The 25,221-nt window shown below is 41.4% G+C and overlaps 1 protein-coding gene across 1 annotated transcript in view; it reads right to left on the bottom strand.

Annotated features, from left to right (window-relative positions):
- LOC143025757 (uncharacterized) overlaps nucleotides 1-25,221 on the bottom strand; it is a 240,789-nt gene that overhangs the window by 26,490 nt on the left and 189,078 nt on the right. Inside the window, exons 5-11 of the mRNA XM_076185763.1 lie at nucleotides 17,996-18,204; nucleotides 17,023-17,207; nucleotides 16,399-16,464; nucleotides 15,742-15,885; nucleotides 12,511-12,672; nucleotides 11,541-11,812; nucleotides 10,523-10,620 (exon numbers count right to left, since the gene is read on the bottom strand). Of these exons, the coding sequence (XP_076041878.1) occupies nucleotides 10,523-10,620; nucleotides 11,541-11,812; nucleotides 12,511-12,672; nucleotides 15,742-15,885; nucleotides 16,399-16,464; nucleotides 17,023-17,207; nucleotides 17,996-18,204 (1,136 nt within the window). The remainder of the gene's footprint in view (nucleotides 1-10,522; nucleotides 10,621-11,540; nucleotides 11,813-12,510; nucleotides 12,673-15,741; nucleotides 15,886-16,398; nucleotides 16,465-17,022; nucleotides 17,208-17,995; nucleotides 18,205-25,221) is intronic.

The following is a 25,221-nucleotide window of genomic DNA, read 5'->3' as shown; positions in this document are numbered from 1 at the left end:
CCTTATATATTGGCACTATATGGAAGTCATATGAGAGGTATAAATAAAAGAGAAGAAAAGTAAAGCACAAGGTAAAGGAGGTAAAGAGGAGAGCAGATGTGAAATGGGGTAAGAGTATGACAGAAAATGTTGAAAGTAATAAAAAGATGTTTTGGAAAGAAATTAAGAGAGGAAGAGGAGGTGAACCAAGTAGAGAAGAAAAGGTAAAAGGTGCAGATAGAGAGATGATGATGGAAGAGAAGGCAGTAAGGGGAAGATGGGCAGAATATTTTAAGGGAGTTGCTAAATGTGAAGGAGGATAGGGAGGGAAAGATAGATGCAGTGCGAAGTGCTAAGAAAATGACGGTGATGAGTGAGGAAAGTGGAGAAGAAACAAGGAAGAATGAAATGAAGGCAGTTGTTAAGATGATGAAAGCAGGTAAGGCACCTAGTCTGGATGGATGCCATGCAGAATGTTAAAAAAAAAAAAAAAAAAAAAAAAAAAAAAGAGGTACAGTGATGGTGGACTGGCTGGTAGAGTGCCGGAGGACTGGAGGAGTGCCTGTATAGTTCCACTTTACAAGGGAAAAGGGGACAAGTGTGAATGTAGTAGTTTCAGATAAATTAGCTTGATAAGTGTAGTTGGGAAGGCTTATGGAAGGGTCTTGATTGAGAGGATTAGGAGAGGAACAGAGGGAGTAATTGGTGAGGAACAGTGTGGATTTAGGACAGTTAGAGGTTGTGTAGATCAGATTTTTGTGGTAAGATAGATATGTGAGAAAGCTATAGGAAAAAGTAAGGATGTTTTTTGGGGCTTTTATGGATTTGGAAAAGGCTTATGACAGGGTAGATAGGAGGGCACTGTGGGAGGTTTTGCGGATATACGGGATAGAAGGAAAGCTTCTAGGAGCTGTCAAGAGTTTTTACGAGAGTAGTAGAGCATGTGTCAGGATTAGAAATGGAGAGAGTGAGTGGTTCGAGGTAAAGGTGGGACTTCGTCAAGGATGTGTTATGTCACCCTGGCTGTTTAACTTATACATGAATGGGGTAGTGCGAGAGGTAAATGCAAGGGTAGTGTGTGAGGGATTGGAGATATTTAAAGAAAATGGAGAAAAGTGGGAGGAGGGATTGAGGAAGTTGGTGACAGAGTTTGGGAGTGTGAAAGAAGAAAGCTGAAGATGAATGTGGGTAAAAGTAAGATGATGAGATGTACAAGGGGAGAGATTGGCAGCAGAATGGAAGTGAGCATTAAGGGAGAGTGACTGGAGGAAGTGGATAGTTTTAGATAATTGGGTGCGAATGTGGCAGGAAAGGGTGGAGTGGAGGTGGAGGTAGAATGTAGATTGGGAGAAGCAACTAAATGCCTTGGTGAATTAAAAAGTGTAATAAGGAATAGACATCTGGGAATGGAGGCTAAGAGGAGATTGTACGAAGGAGTGATTGTGCCAACAGCACTGTATGGGGCAGAAACAAGGAACATAAGAGAGGAAGAGAGAAGGAGTTTGAATGTGTTTGAGATGAGGTGTCTGAGAAGTATGTTGGGGGTTACTAGGCTGGATAGATGAGAAATGAGGGGGTGAGGAGGAGAACAGGGGTGATAAGGGAGTTGGGAGATAGGGTTGATGAAAGAGTATTGGAATGGTTTGGACACACACATGAAAAGAATGAGTGAAGAAATACTGGTAAAAGAGGTGTGGAAGGCAGAGGTGGAATGAATGAATATGAGGGGGCGACCTGGGATAAGATGGATGGATGGGGTGAAAGGGGTTTTGGGGAAGAGGGGAATGTCTGTTGAGGAAGGACAGGAGAGGACAGAAGACAGGGGGTGAATGGAGAATGGTTGTATATGGATGATTTTGTGTTGGCATGGTGTATAATACATACATTGTATTATTTCAGTACATTTCTTTATCATTGTATTGTGTATTAAGTATATTTATATTGTATTATATTCTGTGTGTGTTTTGTATATATATTTCTAAATGCCGTATTTATTATTTTTATCAAATGCCGCAAGGCATGGCTTGGGTAATCTGGCAACCCTGGATGAGTGGCGTCGGAAGCCAGTTGACACCTGACGTTCACGTCTCCCGCACGCTTGTCTATTGTGTTCGTGTCATTTTGTGATTTAGCCATATTATATATGTATACTGTGCCTCCCTAGTTTCATTTACCACCCAGAACATTTGGTGGCAGCGGTATTAACGATTGTATGTTTAATTAAGTATCAAGACTAGAACTATATGTCTTGAATAACCGGCCGGTTTTGTTTTCTGTGTTGTGTTTTTCTCCCCAATTTTTCGTTCCAGCCAGGTATTTTCAGTGAATATGAACTTTTAAAAGACATTATAGTACTCTGGACACTGTGTCTTCAGTTGTATTTCGGCGCAGGCCGGTTGCCGTCAGGTGATTTTTTTCCTGCTATTCCTGGACGTCATCGTCGCCTGTCCTGATTATTGCTCCGTGGGTACCCTCAGCGGAAATTGCGCCTGGATGGTGAATTAGACAGTTTATTTGCTCCAGGAGAAGCCAAAGTTAAATCTGTGAAGACCGGTTAAGTGACGCTTCCCTGCTCGAAACCGTGACGTCATATTTTGAATGTTGGAACTGTCGTCGCTGGGCGACGTGTGCTTAATTACGTATACGTATTCCAATGCTTATGTTTTATGCATTATATTTTTCATGCTTGTATGATTTATGTAAGTTTTTGGCGACGTCATTTGTGTACTTTGAATTGTTACCCCGGAATGTTAGATTCTCGTCGCCTGTACCGTATGTCTATACTTACGTATTGTGCTCTATTGTAGTATTGAATTTTTGCTATTTACGGTCCTCCTATAAATTTTTTCTCATTATTGATGTATGTATGGCATTAATGTCAATGCTTGTGTTTCTGTAACTTATGTCATTGTCAGTGTGATTCACTATATTATTTTTTTTTTTACATTTCATATTGGTGTTAGTGTTTTCTTGTGCTTCTAAGAAGTGGGACAAAGTTATCATCTCCCACCATGTCTAAATCGAGGCCTTCGTTTCTCAGCCCGACATACTCATCTGAGCCAATGGGAAATAGGGCAACATTACTGCATCAGAATCCAACTGTGGTCCCTTTTTCTGGGATAGACCCTAATTATAGGGCTGCTGTATTTATCCGTCAATGTGAGGACGCAATCGTACAGTCGAATGTTTCGACGGGGCCTGAGAAGATCTCCTTTGTGAGGTCCCAGATTGTGCCACATTCTTTTGCTGCAGAGCTCCTCTCGGCTTCATGTTTAGATCCTAAACTTCTAAACTATGATTATGATATATTTAGGGCTAATTTTCTTAAACTTTTCGCAGATACTCTTGGTGGAGGTGCGTTCCATTGGTGCTTCAAACTGGCTGATACTCTCGTATCCCGACTAGGTACTCTGGATTATCGCCGTGCGCAAGCTCAGGCCAGTATCATTACTGTTGAAGCTTTCGAGTCATTGTCCCAGTCGGACTGGGTAGAGAAAGGTAACATTTCCATAGATAGATTTCGCCTTATCGTAGAGTTTCTTCTATATATTCTTTTTTTGGTGCCTTCTGAGAGACGAGCAGCATCTTCTCTCAAGTATAAGCCTGATGACACTCTATTGTCCTTTGCATCACAACTTTCACGTAAACTGGGAGAAGTTCCATCTAGCTCGTTGTGTATTAGCAATGCTCATCAACAGGGTCATGTCCCTTGTTCTCCTAGTTCCCCTCAATCTACAGTTACACCCCCTCCCCTGTTGTGTACTTTTTGTAACAGGTCTGGTCATTCCAGCGATTTTTGTTTCCGCCGTAGGCGCCAGGTACACAAGTCAAAACTGTCCCCTGTTGGTAGGAGTGTACCTACTGTTTCTTCTAATCAATCGCATGACCTTTCCAGAGTAGAGCCTCCAGGTAGACTCAGTTATTGCCATATTCATGGTCAGTGTAAACATTCGACTGATCAATGTTTCAAGGTTTTGAAACTTAGGGAGGAGACGTCTCACCAGCCTCGTCAATCCCATTTTCCCCAGCGCATGTTTCCCAACCCCAAGAGTTGACCAGCAATGTTCGGTCTCAAATAATTCCTTTTGTGGTTGTTGAATCTTCTCAATTACTTACCTTTCAATTTTTCACTTGGGAAACGCCTATTTCACTCACTGTAGATACTGGTGCAGAATGTAGTCTGTTAAGTAGAAAGGCTTACTTTGCCTTGCGAGAATTGTATAATCTTCCTTTATCTCCCTTTTGTAATAATTTGCATTCTGTGCAAGGCTCTCCCTTGCTTGTTCTTGGATCAGTTTGTCTTCCTTTACATATTTTCTCGCAAGCTACAGTATTCAATGTCACTTTTGCTGTTGTCTCTGGCATTGCCCTTAAGTGTGATTGCCTCCTGGGTATTGATGCTCTTACAGCTCATAGCATAGATATTTCTCCTAGTCGCCGTGTAGTGACTTTCTGCAAAGTTGATATCTCTGCTTCGGATAGGCCAGTTTCCGTTTGTGATTCTTTTGTGCCTGTCCCAATTTCTCAGACCTCTGCCCCTGTTGCTCATTGTGCTGCTGTTGTTGTAGGAGAGCATCTTATTGAACCTTCAAGTTCTGTTCGAGTTCCAGTGTGCGTCTCAGGTGCCCCAATTGGGTCTGACGTTCTCTCTTTCCCTGATTCTATTCGTATTCGTCGGCTTGCCCTAGAAGGAACTCTCTCCACTATTCGTGAGGATCACGTTACCACAGCGATGGTAACCAATGTTACGGGTGCTCCTATTTCTCTCTCTCCTGGCAGTCACTTAGGCTCCTTTGAGGTGGTACGCGTTGCTGCTTTCCAAGATTCTCCTATTATAGCAGCTTCTGTTCTACAGTCTCCTCCAACACGTGACCCTGCTCGCGTAGCTTCTGAACTTGCCACATTTGTTGGCGAAACTGATTTTCCTAAAGAGACACCTCGTCTCCTTGACCTGCTAGTTACCCACCGTCAGGCTTTGGTTTTACCAGGTGATCCGTTAGGGGTTACGGATCGTATGGTTCATAGAATTGACCTTCAGCCAGGCACTCGTCCTGTTTACGTCCCCTCTTACAGGTTGCCTCATTCTCGTCGGCTTATAGCCCAGTCCTTGGTTGACGATTTGTTGAGTGAAGGTGTTGCACAGGAGTCCCACTCCGAGTGGAATTCGCCTCTTCTCCTGGTGCCTAAGAAGGATGGATCTTTTCGTCCTGTGGTTGATTATAGGAAAGTCAATGAGGTCACTCTTCCTGATCATTATCCTCTGCCTATCTTAACCGAGCTTCTACAGTCCATTGGCAATGGTAATACAGTGTTCACCACTTTAGATTTAAAAGCAGGTTTTTGGCAGATACCCCTGGAGGAGAAGTCTCGTAAGATCACGGCCTTCTCGACTCCCAATGGGCACTATGAATGGCTTCGTTGCCCCATGGGTTTGCGGAATGCTCCTTTGACTTGCCAGCGTTTAGTTAACTCTATATTTCATGGCTTAATTGGGAATGGACTTTTTGTTTACCTGGATGATTTGATTCTTGTTTCCAAAGATGTGGAGAGCCACTTTTCTAAGTTATCCATGGTTTTGCAACGGTTTGCTGAAGCTGGGTTAAAACTCAACTTACCCAAGTGTTCCTTTTTCAAGGCTAGTATCCAGTTTCTAGGTCATGTTGTAGACAAACATGGTATCCATACCACTGGTGAAAAGATCAAGGCAGTCAGAGACTTCCCTGTACCGAAGTCGGTTGAAAATGTACGGTCCTTCCTTGGACTTGCAGGATACTATCGTGCATTCATTAAAGGCTTTGCTTCAATCGCTTCCCCTCTCACTCGCCTTCTCAAGAAGGACTCTTCCTTCCAGTGGCGTGATGTCCATCAGACAAGTTTTGATTCTTTGAAGCTTGCTCTTACTGAAGCACCTGTATTGGCTTTCCCTGATTATAGTATCCCCTTTACTATTTGTACAGATGCTTCTGGTACAGGTATTGGAGCTGTACTTATGCAACAAGTAGAAGGAAGTAGACCTCATGTTATTGCATATGCTAGTCGCATTCTAAACAAACCTGAGTCCCGTTACTCTGTTACTCATTTAGAGGCCCTGGCTGTGGTGTGGGCTTTAAAGCACTTCCGTGATATCATTTTTGGATATCCTATTACAGTCTACACGGACCACACTGCTGTAACTCAGCTTTTTCAAGGAAAGAATCTGTCAGGTCGCCTAGCCAGATGGTTCCTCACGATTGAGGAATTCAATCCAACCCTAAAGCATTTGCCCGGGCGAGCTAATCATGTTGCTGATGCACTTTCACGGAATATCCCTGTTGCTGCTGTTACCGTGATTGATAACTTTTCCCTGCAGGATCTGGTAAAAGCTCAGCGTGAAGACCCTGTCTGGTCTGCTGTCATCTATGCTTTGGAGTCTGGTGATGATTCCACCTTACCAGCTTTACCAGTACCTCTGTACCAATTTTCCCTGCAGGACGAAGTTCTCATTCGCAATGTGGAAGTGTTTGAGCAGGATGTGGCGCAGCTAGTGATCCCTGAGTCTCTAGTTCCCATTGTTTTGTCCCTTGCTCATGATGCCCCTCAGGCTGGTCACCCAGGTCGTGACAAAACTCTGGCTATGGCACGGAAGAAGTATTATTGGCCTAAAATGAGACTAGACATTGCCTCTCATGTAGCCCGGTGTAGTTCTTGTGCCCAGAACAAAGGTTCTACGAGCACTGCTCCCATTTTAGAGTACCCTATTCCTTCTCGCCCTTTTCAGACTGTAGCTATAGACCTTTTGCAACTGCCTCGTAGCACACAGGGCTCTGTGTATGTCCTTGTATGTGTGGATCATTTTAGTCGTTTTGTGGTCCTAGCTCCCTTACGTAACAAATCTGCACCAGTTGTAGCACATGCTTTAGTTTCCCATGTGTTGTGTCCATACACCACTCCTTCGGTGCTCCTTAGTGATAATGGGGCTGAATTTAAGAACGAGGTTTTGGCAGGCATTTGTGCACGTTACGGCATTAAACAAACTTTTGTTACTGCTTATCATCCGACGTCCAATGGTCTTGTAGAGAGGACAATCAGGAAAATTTTGTAGATCTTACGTCACCTTGCTAGTCATTTTCATGAGTCTTTGGGAGGATTGGCTTCCCCATGTTAGTGCTTGTATCAACAGAACCATAAACGCTTCCACGGAAAAAACGCCCCACTATGTTGTCTTTGGATCAGAGAAACGACTCCCTTATGACATGCTCGACAGTCCTGCTCGTCCCCTCTACAATGTGGATGACTACAGTAAACTTCAGGATCATGTGTTGCATGATATTTATGCGTCTGTTAAGGACAAACTTGTTATTTCCAAGGCTGACATGTTAAAACACCAACATGGTCGTGCTAAGCCTGTGAACATCGTTGTTGGGGATCATGTCTTTAGGAGCATGCCGGACCGCCAATCCAAACTAAATTGTAAATTCACAGGTCCCCTTTTAGTAACAGAACAGCTCCATCCCAACAAATTCAGGGTTTTTGACCCATCTACGGGTCTTAGTGAGATTTGCCATTCTGACAGGCTTAAAAAGACGCAGGTGCCCATACCTGCATTCACCCAACCTCCCCCAACACTCAATGTTCCCATTGTATCACCCATTGTGGGCCACTCGTATCATCTACGTTCACGAAGTGCTAGGCCTTGATGGTCGAGTGAGCCTCTTGTATGTATTTTTGTGTATTTGTATGTATTTGTATGTAATTGGATTATGAAGTTTTGTACCCCTAACCCTTACTATTGTAAATTGTGTATTTTCTTGGGCGCAGACTCACTTGGGTTTAGCGTACCTGTGGTAGGGGATGTAATCTTTGTTATATTTGCAAACTTATTTTTCTGCCAATGGTGTTTTGTTCTTCCCATTGTCCTATGTCTATTGTCTAATTCATGTGTATTTTGTATATTGTGTATTTTGTATTGTTTCATGTTTCATGTCCAGGACGTCCGGCAATTGTCCTATGTATTTTTTTTACTGGCGCCAGTACATTTCTTTATCATTGTGTATGTGTATTTGTGTAATGTTTTGGGTGTGCTTAAGTTCCATGTGTGCCACACTTCTGTCTGCCACTTATGCGTGTGGTTTGTGTGTGGCTTGCCTGTATTTGTACTCTGCCTCGGTCAGTTTTTCTTGGTTGCTCGGTGTGGGCACCGAGGGCGCGGGCCGAGCGATGTGTTGGCATGGTGTATAATACATACATTGTATTATTTCAGTACATTTCTTTATCATTGTATTGTGTATTAAGTATATTTATATTGTATTATATTCTGTGTGTGTTTTGTATATATATTTCTAAATGCCGTATTTATTATTTTTATCAAATGCCGCAAGGCATGGCTTGGGTAATCTGGCAACCCTGGATGAGTGGCGTCGGAAGCCAGTTGACACCTGACGTTCACGTCTCCCGCACGCTTGTCTATTGTGTTCGTGTCATTTTGTGATTTAGCCATATTATATATGTATACTGTGCCTCCCTAGTTTCATTTGCCACCCAGAACAATTTTGTGATGCATGAGGTGGAATGGGTGGGGGGATGGGGGGTGAGGTAGTATGTGTGAGAAGAATTTGACGCAGCCCGAAGGGATTTCTCCCCGTCTTCTCCTTTTATGCATGAGGGGACGGAGAGGGGGAGGGTCGCCGATTTAATGAAGCGGCCTTGCTGTGGATGTACTGTGTCTTGCGATACTGCTTCATTGGAGGAAATCTTACTTCATTTGTTTGATCACAGTTTTGTTGATTTTCTTTTTCTTTGGTGAATACAGATTTGAAATGTTTGTTCACAATATCTGCCATTTCTATATCTTCTATGTATTTCCTGTTACCTTGACGTAATTTAAGTATTTCCTGTTTATTTTTTAGTTTGCCGTTTACATATCTATAAAATGATTTGGGTTGATACATTTGTCTATTAAGTCCTTTTCATAATTTCTTTTTTCTCCCCTACGTATTTTTACATATTCGTCTCTTAGTTTGGTGTATATATTCCATTTCTCAGATTTTTTTCATCTTTTCCAGACTTTATCTCTTCTGTCTTTTGCCTCACTGCACTTTTTATTGTGCCAGGATTTAATGTATACCCTTTCCTGTTTTTGTCTAGGTACATACTTGTCCACTCTTTCATTATAGATTTCCTTCCAAATTGTCTATTTCTCTTCCACCTTTGTTTCTTCATTATTCAATTTTTCCCAATTTGCCTCTTGAAAGAATTTTCTAAGTTTCCCAAAATCTGTTTTGTTGTACATTTGTGTTCCTTTTCTGTGTTTTCGTTTATCTTTATATTTGTTTCTTCATTTAATTCTAGTTCCATTAGTATGTGATCAATTTTTCCAATTGGTGTCTTGTATTCGATTTTATCCACAATTTCGGGTTCTGATGTAAATATCAAATCCAATCTTGAGGGTTCATCGTTATTTCTATATCTGGTATTTTCCTTGACCCATTGCGGCAATGTGTAGTCAATGGTCATTTCCAGTAATATGTTTCCCCAGTGATGTTCTCCACCAGTCACAGTCATTTCTTCTCAACATAATTCTTTCGAGTTAAAATCATCCATAATTACTAGATTTCCTTCTTTCTTTAGTATTTCATTTAGTGTTTGTCTTGTGTATTCCAGCATTTTGGAGTATTCACTTTCATTCCATGCATGAGTTTTAGGCGGGACATAAATCACTGCATACTTTCTATTTTTCATATCTCTATCCTCAACTCTTATCATAATTAACTCCACATTGTTCTCTCCCTCTGTGAGTTTTGTCGCATTTAGGCCTTTCTTGGTTAGCAACATGACTCCTCCACCCTGCTTTGATTTTCTGTTTCTGGTCCAACAATTATATAATCCTTGGCCTATACTATTTGGTGGTAATGATCCTTTGATTCTCTGTTTCTGGTCCAACAATTATATAATCCTTGGCCTATACTATTTAGTGGTAATGATCCTTTTAATTTTGTCTCCACAATCCCAATTATATCTGTTTTTTCTTGTGTGTGTGTGTGTGTGTGTGTGTGTGTGTGTGTGTGTGTGTGTGTGTGTGTGTGTGTGTGTGCGTGTGCGCGCGCGCGTGTGTGTAATTGCTTATTTTCATTATAATCGTTAGTAGTTATAATTATTGATGTTATTGTTGTTATTATCATTATTGTTATTGTCATCCTCAATATTGTTATTGCGGTTGCAATGGTTATGGAATAAGCATTTTTCACTATCTTAAGTGGTACTTCTGTTACCTATTATTATTGTTACATCAGGTGTTGTTTTGATATTATTATGACTTGTTAGATATTTCATGATACATATTACTGTATTATTAGCATAATCATGGTTTAATTGGTAGAATCACTTCTGCCATACTTTCAAATAATTTCTGTCACCATTAATATTCATTTGACCAGTTCACTCACCATGAGTACCATGGTTAGCACATCACATTCGCTGTAAAAGTTCTCAGACATCTTGGTGACAGATCCGTAAAAGACTATATATTATGTAGAATGAGGTTAACCTGTCCTATTGGAATACAAACCAAGCTTGAGGAGAGCTTCAGTGCCTAGCTGGCTGCCAAGGTCTGCACAGTAGTGGATGATATGCTCACCCTCAGATCCCAGACTCGTCAGACCACGCCTGCAGGGCGTAAGCAATCTTAGTAGTCATTGGATGCGACTAGATTTGCAGATGAAACCCTTGATCTAAACACTGAATAAGTTGATTATTCGGAAAAGATAGAATACCACTGGAGCTCTAGTATCAACATTGACCTGGGTTATTCTTTTCGGTAAGTTATGCCAGTGTCTTGTAGCTGCATGAACTTTTCCTCCACCTTTCGGGCTTGACTTCACTCAGTCCCATGATATCCCATCTGATGTTCTCCAGTTCCTACATCAAACTCTCCAGTTTGTGGCCTCCTATACACATTGTGGATGTAGATCTTCATTTCCTTGGGTTGTTTAATGTAGCACCCAATGTATCTCAGTTGCGGTGATTCCAGAACATGAAATCACTGCCATTAAAGTTGGATTTTACTCCTCGTAATTTCAACATGTTACCTTTGTTTACAGTCGTACCTTGGATCGAAACTTAAGAATAATGATATTGGTCAATTTTGTTATTGTAATTATCATTTTTATTGTTATTGTTAATGATTGATTATTAAGTATTATAATCAACTTAAGAGTGTGTCTTTTTGTTCGATCATAAAGTGACAAACACGTGGTGACATTCTTTTAAGAGAACTCTTAAGTGACATGGTGTGTTCCCCTTCTTTATAATATTATAATTGTTTCTTACAACAAACTATTCAACTTAAATTTTTTACAAAAGTATTACTATGACACTCATATATGCCTCTCTTGTTACATATACAGATATTACTGATTTAAGATAGATATGTTATGAATTATGAGTCATCTTAAGAAAAGATAACTGGATCAAATAAGAAAGGGAATTGCATTCTTATATGTATCCAAACATGGGAAATATTTATATAAAAATGAATTACATACATATATGCATATAAGCATGGAGAATGTTTATACACTACTAACTTTGTTAACACGGCAAAGCCATCAAACTTTTTCCTGAGGAGAGAGAACTGTATGAGGGTTCTCCCATCTCGATCTCTGACTTCGGCACCAGCGCCGGCATCCAGAAGCATCTCAACGAGAAGCTCAGAGTTCTGTAGAAGGGCAACGTGAAGGGGCCTCAGCATCTGCCTGTCAGAGACATCAAGGTCGACGCCTTCCTGTAGGAGAAACTTGACTGCTTCAACTTTGCGAAGATCCAAGGCTATGTGAAGAGGTGTTCGCCCCAGTGCGTCCTGTAGGAGGTAAGAACGATGTGTATGAGTGGAGTGCCTAAAAAAATCAAGGTCCAGACAACCACACAAGACATTTGCACGTTGCCCATTTTCGGGTGTATTGATTTCGTGTTATGAAGTCTTTTGACACCCCTACGGCTCCGTGTTAAACATTATTATCTAACATTTATAAATATACATTCTTTATTCCAATGTTCAACATTGGAGACTTAAGTTTTCGAACACAAAGGAATGATGATCCAATTTTGATTTTTTGCTATTCCTCCTTTTTCAGTTTCCCCTTTACCTCCCATAGTTTTCCACGATTCTAATCAATAACCATGTTACAAGGGGCTAATAACTGATGCAAAGATATATCTAGAGCAACGTTGGGGTAGAGAATTATTCTAAATAGTTTTTTAACCATTTACCAACCCCAGTCTCCTGTACCCAGACCTAAGCCTAGCTGGGCTATTTTATCTCCAACCTCCTCTTAATCGGCGGTACCACCCACCTCCAGAACTTTTTCCGCCGTAGAATCACTGTGGCAAACTATTTGTTTTCTCAACAAAAATACATAGAATGTCATTTGATATGCTGGAGGAAAATTATATCACTCCAGTATATCATATTACTTCCCGAAAGCTGTGGGCTGCAAATTTGTTTCAACAGTTGGATAAAAAGTGGCCCAGTGTGATAACGCCTTTAGGACTCCTTGCCTGTGTCTCTAGTGAGGCTCCTCTGGACTTCAACAAAGCCAGACATCGGGTGCAGCCCTCGAAGGCGGCGGTGTGGGTCAGGAAACCACTCGCCTCACCTCCCTTCGCTTCGACGTCCCCTCCAGAATCCAGAAGCAGTTCAAGAATCTGTCGACACACTTTCTGAAATATACATTTCTCATTGTAGTGTCTTAAATGACCTAAGTGTTTTTATGTAAATGAATACGGATGTAGATGTGACTGTGTTTATCAGTTAGGGATAAGCAGGTGCATAAGTGCTTAGGATTACGTTTTTTCATTACATGTTTGTACACTATAACTCCTTTGACCAGCTGGGAAAAACTATATGTTGAAGAAATGATGTTCTTGGAAATTACGCCAGCCATTGTTAACTATGTGTGACACAGATAGAAAAATATATGTATAAATTGATTAAGAGATAAGTAAATAAATAAGCAGACAGATAAAGATAGATAAACGATAGTCTAGGCTGCACATAGGAATAAATCATCTATCAAGCGCATCTACAAATAGTATATATATATACATATATATATATATATATATATATATATATATATATATATATATACATATATATATACATATATATATGTATATATATGTGTATATATATATATATATATATATATATATATATATATATCATTAAAGTGAATGGCAAACTTGTTATGACAAAGCTTCTTGTATTTTTTTTCTCTTCTTAGAGTAATCTTGCCTTCTGTAGGTAGTAACCTTAATATTTCTACGTATGACATGCTGTGGAATAACAGACAATTTGTAAATAGCCAGAACGCGTTTTTACACCTCTTGGTGCTTCCTAAGTGGCAAGTAAGAATCTAAAGGCTAATTTGTTGAGTGGGTGATTATATACCCGGGTGGGGGATTTTGGCAGGTTGTCATTGGTTGGCGTCGCCAGAGTTCCCTGAGGTCCTCTTGGTTGGTGGGTCGCTTATGTCAGTGTCCATTGTCTCGTTTTCAATGGGAAATTATCTCCTAACACTCAGTAGGATTTTTAAGTCCTCGAGTTGGATATTCATTCCCGAGGATAGTTATTTATTGTATAAAGCCTCTAGGATGGGTAATCGTCGTGGGTCTTTATTGTAATATATAATTTCCGTAGAAATATTAAGGTTACTGCCTACAGTAGGCAAGACAACTCTAAGAAAGAGAGAAAAATACAAGAAGCTTTGTCATAACAAGTTTGCCCTTCACTTTAATGAAGTATGCTTGAGGGAAAACCTCCTGCCCATATACACTATGAATATATATATATATATATATATATATATATATATATATATATATATATATATATATATGTGGGTGTGTGTGTGTGTGTGTGTGTGTGTGTGTGTGTGTGTGTGTGTGTTCCGCGCAATTTGGCGATTTACGCAATCTTACGATCGCGCTGCGCGATTTAACGATCCTATAATTGCGCGGCAATCTCGAGATCGCGCAAGCCTTTTCCCCACTGAATGGCATGCATGGCACTGAATGGCATGCATGGCAGATCGCAAGATTGCGCATTTTTAAGATTGTCTCGGATCTCATTGACATTAACCCATGTACATGCAGCTGTCACCAACCTACCAGTAGTATCATTATTCGTGTGTGGGCTTAAAATCCGATTCGAAAGTAGACGTGTGGATGTGTAGTGATTACCATTGACATTATGAACTATAGTGATCCGCCCCAATTTTCATTCACTTGTGCATTATGGACTTTAACTCGGGTAACAGTTTTGCAAGAGTATAACTGGGTAATGGTGATTTTGTTCATGGACGACGAAAACATCGTCAAATTATTGGAAGTTTTTGTATATTGTACTGTAGAATGAGTAACCTGCAGAACTAAAAATCCCGATGGCTGTGCAGGATCCTCAGTGCGTTCTTTATTTTTTCCTCTGTATTTTATTTAGATTTTAACTTTTTACTGATAGCAAACCGGTTATGTACATTACATATAAACTGTATAATTTTTTGTATTTGTAAATAAACATGGTAAATATAAATTTTATTATAAGAAAATAAATTTAAATGGGACAAATCCTTACACCCCACTCAGTTTTAAAAAAGTTTTCGTCCAGACAGCCTTCAAAGCCCCCCCCCCCCACACACACACAACTGTAAGTTGTGTAACCATGGTAACCCTAAGCCTAGTAGGGTCAGATTCAGACTTGAGGTTAGACTGACTTGGAATGAGATTTCGTAATTTAAATTTAGTTCTCATTTCCGCTGAACCCTTCAAAACTGAAAAAAAAAAATCAATATTTTCCAGAAGAAGAAGTGACGTAGGCCTACTCCAGTTTGGTCACCTTACCACATACACAAATGATTGTCTTATATGATTTGGGGATACATTCCCTACTGGCCTCCCGTAGGGAGTGTTGCGAAGAATGATGCGAAGAATGATGTAGCTATCAAAATCTACCAAAAATGAAGACCATGTTTTCATGTTATTTCAAGATTACAAGATCGTGCAGATCGCTAAAATGCACACAGCAGTCCTTGCGCGATCTCGAGATTGCCGCGCAATTATAGAATCGTTAAATCGTGCAGCGCCATCTTAAAATAGCGCTGATCGGTAATTAGCGCAGAACATATATGTGTATATATATATATATATATATATATATATATATATATATATATATATATACATAAATATATATATATATATATATATATATATATATATATATATATATATATATATATATATATATATATATATATATACATACATATAAATAAAATAATTCCGGCTGTCGTCCCCGGATTCCAACCGGGCTCGTGACATCACATACCCATCGGTCTGCCAACTGAGCTATCGAGCCTATAGGCTCGATAGCTCTATGTGATTTCACGAGCCCGGTTCGAATCCGGGGACGACAGTCGGAATTATTTGATCGACATCACCGTCACTGGTGATTCTATTCATATATACACACACACACACACACACACACACACACACACACACACACACACACACACACACACATATATATATATATATATATATATATATATATATATATCTTAGCCATGCATACACACAAGCGTGCGCGCGCGCACACACACACAACACACACACACACACACACACACACACACACACACACACACACACACACACACACACACACACACACACACACACACACACACACACACACACTAAGATATTCTCCCGTTCCACGCATACCTGACGGCGTGAGGTGATGGCAGAATGCATTGTGGTGTTGTCAGCAAAGTCGGTGGCATTTACGTCGGCGCCTACATTGAGCAACATCATGACCGCCTCCACAAGACCTGAGTGGGCTGCAATATGGAGGGCAGTCCTGCCGTCCTTAGAGTTTGAGGAAGCAAGACTTAGAGAAAAAGAGAAGAGACAAGACGGAGGTTCTGGAGGGGAAAGTAGATGAAGACACTAAAATGAAGTTTTATGTCCAGAATATTCTAAACTAATCACTAGGGGACCGACGTGGAGAAAAAAAAAAAAAAAAAAAAAAAAAACAGAGAGGAAAGCATAAAAGGAATGAAAAAATTATGATGGTTACAATGATAAGGAGATGAAATATTGGTAAAAGGAAAACACCGAAAACATGAAACGTTTTATATATATATATATTATATATATATGTATATATATACATATATATATATATATATATATATATGTATATACAGTATATATATATATATATATTAATTATATATATACATACATATATATATATACATATATATATATATATATATATATATATATATTTCAAATCTTATATTCATATTTTTCCTCGTCTAACCATGGTGGATAAAAAAGAAAATAAGCTTAAAGGAAATCCTCCTCCATTATTACCTTATCGGCCACCTTAAGAATCCTTCTAGAGCTCCATGGATCATCAACTAGTGGTTGGAGAAGTATCTGAGTTGAAATTGAATGGTATTAGAATCTGTGATAAGTGAGCAGTGAAAGGTTTACACACCTTAAACAAGATTTATGACTGAAACTAAAAGTTAAATGGAATTTAGAATGATGCACTTAGAAGAGAGTTTGTGCTTTGCATTCTATTCACGTCATCTGACTTGTGATTGCCCTTCCCACGCTTTGACAGGACATTCTAGTGTCGAAAAATTCCTCACTACTTGGACCTGACCTGACTAGGTGCTTTGGTGAGTGTAAATGTTGTTATACTGAGCACAAAAGAGAGAGAGGGAGAGAGAAAAAGGGTGCTCAGTCTGAATAATGGTTTTAGGTTTTTTCAAAAACAACCCCATCTTATAAGGAGGTGAATTCAAATTGCAATACCAAACGCATGTTGTCAGTATATCTATGACACAAACTATTTGATGATATCCTGTTTTTGATTTGTATTCATTTCGTATACTTGACTTACAAGCTCCGGTAACGCGGACTACCCGCTTCTATACTCATCCTTATCCTGCATTTGAGATAGACGACCTTTACTGCGTAGTGGTCTACCTGTAAAATGTCCAGTGAATTGGTCAAGGTGGCGATATGCAGTGGAGTTCGCCCGCGGGACTTCTCCCGACTACTTGGCTCTGCTCCTTCTTCCAAAAGGAGTTTTGCGACGTCTGCGTGGCCTCGCTGCACGGCGTAGTGCAAAGGTGTCATACGGTGAGAGTCGGAGAAATCTACCTTGCATCCTGGAAGAAAAAAGAAAAAGAGGAAAAATGTCATTATCAGTACGAGAACATAACTAATAATTACCAATCTTTTCTACACTAGTTACTCCTTCATAAGACTGCAACAATTACCAAGCTTTTCTGCACCATCTAGTTCACTCGAGTAATAACATACCCAGCCTTGAATTAGCGCAGTAAATATATGAATTTAAGTTTAAGAATAGTCAAAGATAATAAATTCACGTGAAAATTATTATTCTATGAAAAAAGAATCTATATCATAGCCATATGGTTTCGGTCATTGCAGCTGGAATTGAAATCCCTAAAAATTAGCCTTGATATTGATAAAGCCTGAGACCATATTTCAAACTGCGTAGATCCTCTGAGTTTGTCAACAAGATGCTGTGACAATATCTTGGGCAGTCACTCCGCTCACAATCTCGAGTATGGTACATGTCGAAAAGACTTGCCATCCAATGTCGTGCATGTCGTTCGAGTTATTGTCGAATTGCATGACATTTTGTGTAGTCTCTCTCAACCCTTACGCGACGTTTTCATCCGATTACTATTAATGTTCTCGATGAAATCTAATAATATTCGATGAACCCTTCTACACTAGTTGACACGTATTCTCTTTATATCAGCAACCGCATGACGATTTTATTCTTCTGCACGGTAAGGTCAGACCAGCCGCGGTTAGACTTGTTCCGACTAACCCCCATCTAAGAATTTTTTTCGATCACTGATGAAATTTCAATGACATGAGAGGCTTTGCCCCGAGGATAATTACACCAAATTTAGATGCTCACCCATCTTAATGAGCAGTTGAACTATAGCAGCGTTTCCATGTTCTGCTGCCAGGTGGAGAGGCGTTTTGCCTTGCTCATCCTCCGCTTCAAGGTCATCGACTTCGGTTTTACTTGCGAGGAGCTCCTCGAACTCAACCAAGTTCCCTGATGATGCCAGACTGTGAAATGTTGGAGGCGGACTGGCTGGTTCAGCATCCATGTTTGAGCACCTGAAATGGACGAATTCATTTCATCATTGAATCCAAGAAGAGGGACAAAACGGATATCTGCATGTGATGATCTTACAAGATAGACATCCTGAACACACACACACACACACACACACACACACACACACACACACACACACACACACACACACACACACACACACACACACACACACACACACACACACACACACACACACACACACACACACACACATACACACACACACACACACACACACACACACACACACACACACACACACACACACACACACACACGCACACACACACACATACACACGCGCACACGCAAACACACACACACACACACACACACACACACACACACACACACACACACACACACACACACACAGTCATATATGAGCTGTGAGCTCTTTTCCGGGAGGGAAATACCTGTCGATCACGAGTCCAACACGTAATCCAAGACCATGGTGAATCACACACACACAAATGCACCCGCGCTTGGGTGTCAGCGTAGGGGCGCGTCCCCCGGTTGGCGGATGGGGGATCCTCTCCCTGTGGGAGGTGTGTCCTAGGACACCGTGGACCAGACACCCTGCAGCTTCGTCACGGACCCAGTCGTCTTTGCCTGATCTTTGCCACTGGAGCTTCTGTGATGTGTTCAAGTTAGTGGTCTGTAGACTGTGCTCCCACCTACCATTTAAATCATCTCTGCACAAGCTTCGCTCCATGCACCCCCCTCCAAGTAACTTCAACTTTATTCCCCTTCAGTGCTCTTACTCTCAACAAGTCCCACGGCAATGGGAAGGGAACGAAGGGAGCAGGTGCCGAATGCCACTGGAAGCTCCTAGCTCTCAACCTGCACGTGTGGCGGCCCTGGACTTTGGTCGCTGGACTGGCCGAATGGAACGAGGGCCTCCTTCGGCAGCACCCAGGACGACTGAGCAGCCCTTTTAAGGATTAGCACTGCTCACCCCTTTATGGGGAGGGGCCTGGAAAAGGTGGCCTAGACCTTGCTCGTTCCAAACTCTCCATGGGCAGGTGACCGCGCCTGCCGTGGGATTCCACTTATGCGGTCGAAATCGTAGAAATATATCACAAAATAGGACAAGAACTCAAGATAGTCATACTATGACTATCGCGGCATGGAATGTGCGTACGCTGCTCGACAATGAACAAAGTGAACGCCCACAGAGGCGCACTGCTCTTATTGCATCAGAACTCAACCGGTATGGGGTCGACATCGCAGCCCTGGCAGAGACAAGACTTGCAGGTGAGGGAACTGTGGAGGAGGTAGGTGAGGGCTACACGTTCATGTGGAAAGGCCTTCCAGCAGAGGAGAGACGTCTATACGGAGTTGCGTTTGCTGTGCGAACCTCACTGCTAAGATCCTTACCTAAGACCCCACGAGGGAAGAGTGAACGTCTAATGACATGGAGAATCCCGCTTCATTAGTGTTTATGCTCCAACACTTACTGCAGAGAACGTGGACAAGGATAGCTTCTATAACGTGCTATCTGAAGCAGTACGAGTCACCCCAAAAGAAGACAAACTTGTAATTCTCGGAGACTTTAATGCCCGGGTGGGCTCCAGCCAGCACCTATGGAAGGGGGTGCTGGCCGCACATGGCATTGGCAAATGTAATAAAAATTGTCTGCGCCTTCTCAGTTTCTGTGCTGAGTATGGTCTAACAATAACTGATACACTGTTTCAGTTAAGGAACAAACACAAAACCACATGGAGACACCCTAGGTCCGGTCAATGGCACCTACTGGACTATGTAATTGTGCGTCAACAAGACAGAAAAGACGTGCTCATAACTAAAGTCATGCGTGGAGCAGACTGCTGGACTGACCACAGGCTTGTTCGTACAAAGTTAAGATTGCACTTGCGTCCCCCTGCACGAAAAGTGCCCCTATCAATAAAATCAATGTTGTAGCTCTCTGTAACAGAGAGATAAGTTCAGTGTTAAAAGAGGAGCTCGACGGGCGTGTTGAGGTGGTTTTGCAGGACGGCGAAGAAATTACTACAGAGCTGCTGACAAAGAAGTGGGGTGCAGTAGCAGATGTCTTAACGGATTGTTCTACCAGAGTCCTGGGTACTACTAGAAGACGGCATAGAGACTGGTTTGACGATCAGAGAGGGGACATCCAGACCCTTATTGATGAGCGAAACAGGCTAAACGCAAGATACCTTCGCAATCCAACAAATGGAAATCATGAAAAACTTAAAGCAGCACGGAGTTAGGCTCAACGCGAACTGAGAAGAATGCAGAACAGCTGGTGGACGCAGTTGGCAGCAGAAATTCAGGGCTACGCCGATGCTGGTAATCAGCAGCAATTCTACTCGGCAATAAAAACTGCATATGGACCCCGTCATGGCCCCATCCACCCTGTGAGAGGAGCAGACGGCATCCTTATAACTGGAAAATCAGCCATACTTGCACGATTGGCGGAACACTACCAAGAGTTACTGAACAGGCACACCCCTGTAGACCCCTCATTCATACAAAATGTACCAGAGTTACCGGTCTTAGAGGAGTTGGATGAACTTCCAACTATATAGGAGGTCTCGAACGCAGTGGCCTCGTTAAGAAACAATAAAGCTCCAGGACCTGATGCAGTTCCTGTGGAGATTGTTCGACATGGTGGGAAGGCTGTTGTCCGAGCCTTGCACACACTAATCACAGCAGCTTGGAACTCCGGCTGCGTCCCACAACAATGGAAAGATGCGGATCTCATCAGCATTTGTAAAAATAAAGGTGATAGAGCTGATTGTAATAATAGTCGAGGGATTTCACTCCTATCCACCGCTGGCAAGATAGCCAGAATTCTGCTCTTGCGACTCAATGAGACAATATCTGAGAATGTTTTACCTGAAAGCCAGTGCGGTTTCAGAAAAAACCGCAGCACAACCGACATGGTGTTTGTCATACGCCAGATACAAGAGAAGTGCATTGAGCAACATTGTAATCTATATATGGTTTTCATTGACTTGACGAAAGCCTTTGATACTATAAATAGAGAATTGCTGTGGGAGGTGCTTCATAGATTTGGATGCCCACCAAAGTTCCTAAACGTAATCAAGGCCCTTCATGACGGTGCAATGGTTAGAGTCCTTGGTGACGGTATTAGATCTGACCCTATCAATGTGTGCACCGGTGTGCGACAGGGCTGTGTCATTGCTCCTGTAATTTTTAACCTGTACCTCGCAGCTGTTATGATCGCTGCTGCACAAGGCATCAGCCCAGAGGACGGTGTGCCACTTTCTCATCGATTGGACGGCAACCTCTTCATCCTACGACGACTGGAAGCGCCCACAAAAACTATTAGGGATTGCGTGGTTGAGCTCCAGTATGCGGATGATGCCACAATTGTGGGATGCACTTCTGATGGCCTTCAGCGCAATCTCCAAGGACTGGAACAAACCTACACATGCGCGGGCCTTGTAATTAGCACCGACAAAACCGAAGCGATGACCACTTTGCAGCCCAATATTGAACCCGCCACCTTCAAAAATGTGAATAGTTTTAAATACTTGGGTTCAATTATCAACAGTAAAGGTAATATGATTGATGAAATACATCGTAGAATCAGCCTTGCCTTGACCTCTTTCGAAAAACTCTCAGTTTACAAATCAATCTGTCTCTCAATTCTGTTCTACTCAAGTGAAACCTGTGTCCCTTACCGAGGGCACATCAAGACGTTATAGAGGTTCCATATAAGCTGCCTGCAGAAGATTCTTGGCCTTAAGTGGTGGCACCGCATACCTCACACGGAGATACGAATGAGGGCGGGTGTAGATTCTCTTTAAGCTATGATCGAGCGGAAACAGCTCAGATGGATTGGACACGTGTCAAGAATGCCGGAAAATAGACTCCCAAGGCAGATTTTATATGGAGAACTCGCAGAAGGACGACGATCAGTGGGTGGGCAGCGCAAACGGTACAAAGACTGCTTGAAGGCTAACTTAAAAAAGTGTGGCATCCAACCTATGCAACTAGAAACACTAACTGAAGACAGAGATGAGTGGAAGCCGACCTGCCAGGCGGGAATGACTTCATTCAACCAAAATTATGACTGAGTGGCTGAAGAAAGACGAGCTAGGCGCCCTCGTCCAGCTCTCCCAGGTGGAGAGTACGTGTGTGACATCTGTGGACGTGTATGTGGCGCCCGCATTGGACTCGTCAGCCACCGCAAGACCCATCAACGTTGAATTTCTTTCATCTTTCAACTCCTTCGCATGGAGTGACGTCATCGTCGAAATCGACGGACAGCTTTAAGCAAGTAAGCATATATATATATATATATATTTATATATATATATATATATATATATATATATATATATATATATATATATATATATATATATATATATATGGGTCTGGGGTGTATGCGCGATACATAGACTTAAGTAGTAAGCTATGCTTGAGGATTAAGTCGTAGTCGCTAAGTTATAGTCGTTAAGTCTACGTAGCCTCTGCCTCCTAATTGTTGGCGTACTACCTGCCCGTGGTTCCCCCTGCTTCTACTGAGGGTGCGTCAACGACCGAGTTTCAGGCGGTATATCAATCGGGAGTCTAACCAACCTACATCATTAAAGAATTGGGTTACTGAAACTGAAACTGAGCCTCGGAAGGATGGATCTTTGGAAACCGGACTGGCGAGAAATGGACAACTGAATTGGAAGAATGCTATTAAAATTGTAACATGGAATGTTATTAGCAAGTATTGAGTTGGAAGTGCTAAGGCCATAACAGATGAGCTAGAAAGGTACGGTGTGCAAATAGCAGTGATACAGGAGATTAGATGGCCTCAACAAGGAGAAATTGGAATCGGGAAATACAATATCATTTATAGTGGGAGACAGGATAACCAGCACATTGGGGGAGTAGGTTTCTGCATACATGAGAAAATTGCAGGAGCTGTCTCGTCCTTTACACCAATAAATGAAAGGATAGCAGAGATAAAACTAAAAGATAGATGGTTCAATATTACAATTATTACGGCTCATGCTCCTACGGAAGACAAGGAGGATGAGGAGAAAGATTTATTTTATTCTACTTTACAAGAGGTATATGACAGCGTATCAGGACACGACATCAGAATGATAATCGGTGACATGAATGCAAAAGTAGGCAAGGAATCGGAGACCTTCCATCCGGCGATAGGCAGACAAAGCTTACATTCGAACAACAACGGAAATGGAGTACGATTGGCCTCTTTTGCACTATCAAATCATATGGTAATTGGTGGCACACTATTCCAACATAATGGTATACACAAACTTAACATCGACATCCCCAGATGGAGCCACAAAGAACCAAATAGATCATATACTAATACAAAGGAAATATAGAGGTGCATTACAAGATACACGATCCTACAGGGGAGCAGACTGTGACAGTGATCATAATTCGGTAATAGGAAAAGTGAAGGCAAAATTAATAGCAAAGAAAACCCCACAAAACAGAACCGAAAGACACAACGTGGACAGGCTAAAGATACAAGAGGTGCAAGAGGAATATCAGATGGAAATACGAAACCGTTTCGATGTGCTAAATCTAATTGAAGAGGGGGAGGAAGATGATATCGACTATAAACTAAAGAAAATTGAAGAGGTTGTACATAAAGCTGCTGAGGAGCATGTAGGATACATAACACCAGTTAGAAGAAATCATTGGTATGATGAGGAATGTAAGGAGGCATCTAAAGAATGCAGAAAAATTAGAGAAAACCTAATGCAAAACCCATCAGATTTAAGATTAGCAGAAAACTTGAGAGAGAGTAGGAGTGCCAAGAGATTATTTAGACAGAAGAAACGGGAGGATCTGGATAGAGAACTAGATGAAATCGAAAGTAATATAAACGAGGGTAGAGTGAAAGAACACCATAAGAAGCTGAGAGCTGTAAAGAAAGGTTTTCAAGCTAGAAATTGGATGATTAAAGGACCAGGTGGAGATATGCTCTATGGAGAAAACGAAGTCATGGAACAGTGGCAGCAGTACTTTTATGAGTTGCTAAACAGACCGGACCCGGCTCACCCAATCCAGGCTGCAGAAGTAATAAATACAGATCCCATTGAAGAACCAACATTAGCTGAAATAAAAATGGTCATAAAGGAATTAAAAAATGGAAAAGCTCCAGGCTGTGATGAAATACCACCAGAACTACTAAAAATGGGGGGAAAGTCCAGGAAAAAGAGATTTATAAACTAATAAAAGAAATATGGAATAAGGAAAAATTACCAACAAAATGGCAAAAGGGGATTATTATTCCAATTTATACGAAAGGAAGCAAACTAGAGTGTGCCAATTATAGAGGGATAAGTCTATTATGTGTGTTACACAAAATATACACAAGAATTCTAATGAAGCGGCTTAAACCATACACAAAACAGGAGTTGGGGGAATATCAGTGTGGATTTAGGCGAAACAGATCAACTACGGATCATATTCACACAGTTCGCCAACTAATGGAGAAATATTACGAATATGATAAGACCCTATACCATCTATTTGTAGATTTCAAACAAGCATATGATAGTGTGCACAGACCATCAATGTAGCACATAATGGCAGAACTGAATATTCCAGCTAAATTAATATCCCTCATTAAAACGTGCTACATGGGAAGCAGATGAGTTGGAAGGAAAGATAAAAAAAAGTTTCAATATACACAGTGGCCTTAGGCAGGGATGTATGCTGTCTCCTTTGCACTGGATGTATGCTGTCTCCTTTGCACTGGAGAAAGCAGTCAGGCAGATTACCAACCATCCAGGTGGAGCTAAGTTATCCAATGGTTAGATAACCTACCTCGCTTATGCCGATGATGTGGATGTGGTGGCCGAGACTGTGGAGGACATTAACGAGATCTTTACAGTGAACAGCAGAACAGATAGTCCTAAAATGCAATGAGCAGAAAACGGAAATTATGAAACTAAGTAGAAATGGGAATTATACACCAGGAGAAGAGCAAGTTGGATCACTAAGGGTGAAGAAAGTGGATAAGTTCAAGTACCTGGGAT

The sequence above is a fragment of the Oratosquilla oratoria genome, chromosome 5 (assembly GCF_046742065.1).
Source record: "Oratosquilla oratoria isolate Oo_2021 chromosome 5, ASM4674206v1, whole genome shotgun sequence".
Classification (NCBI taxonomy): Eukaryota; Metazoa; Arthropoda; class Malacostraca; order Stomatopoda; family Squillidae; genus Oratosquilla; species Oratosquilla oratoria.
Note: the sequence above shows the minus strand (reverse complement) of the source record. Positions and strands in the feature narration are given on the sequence as shown.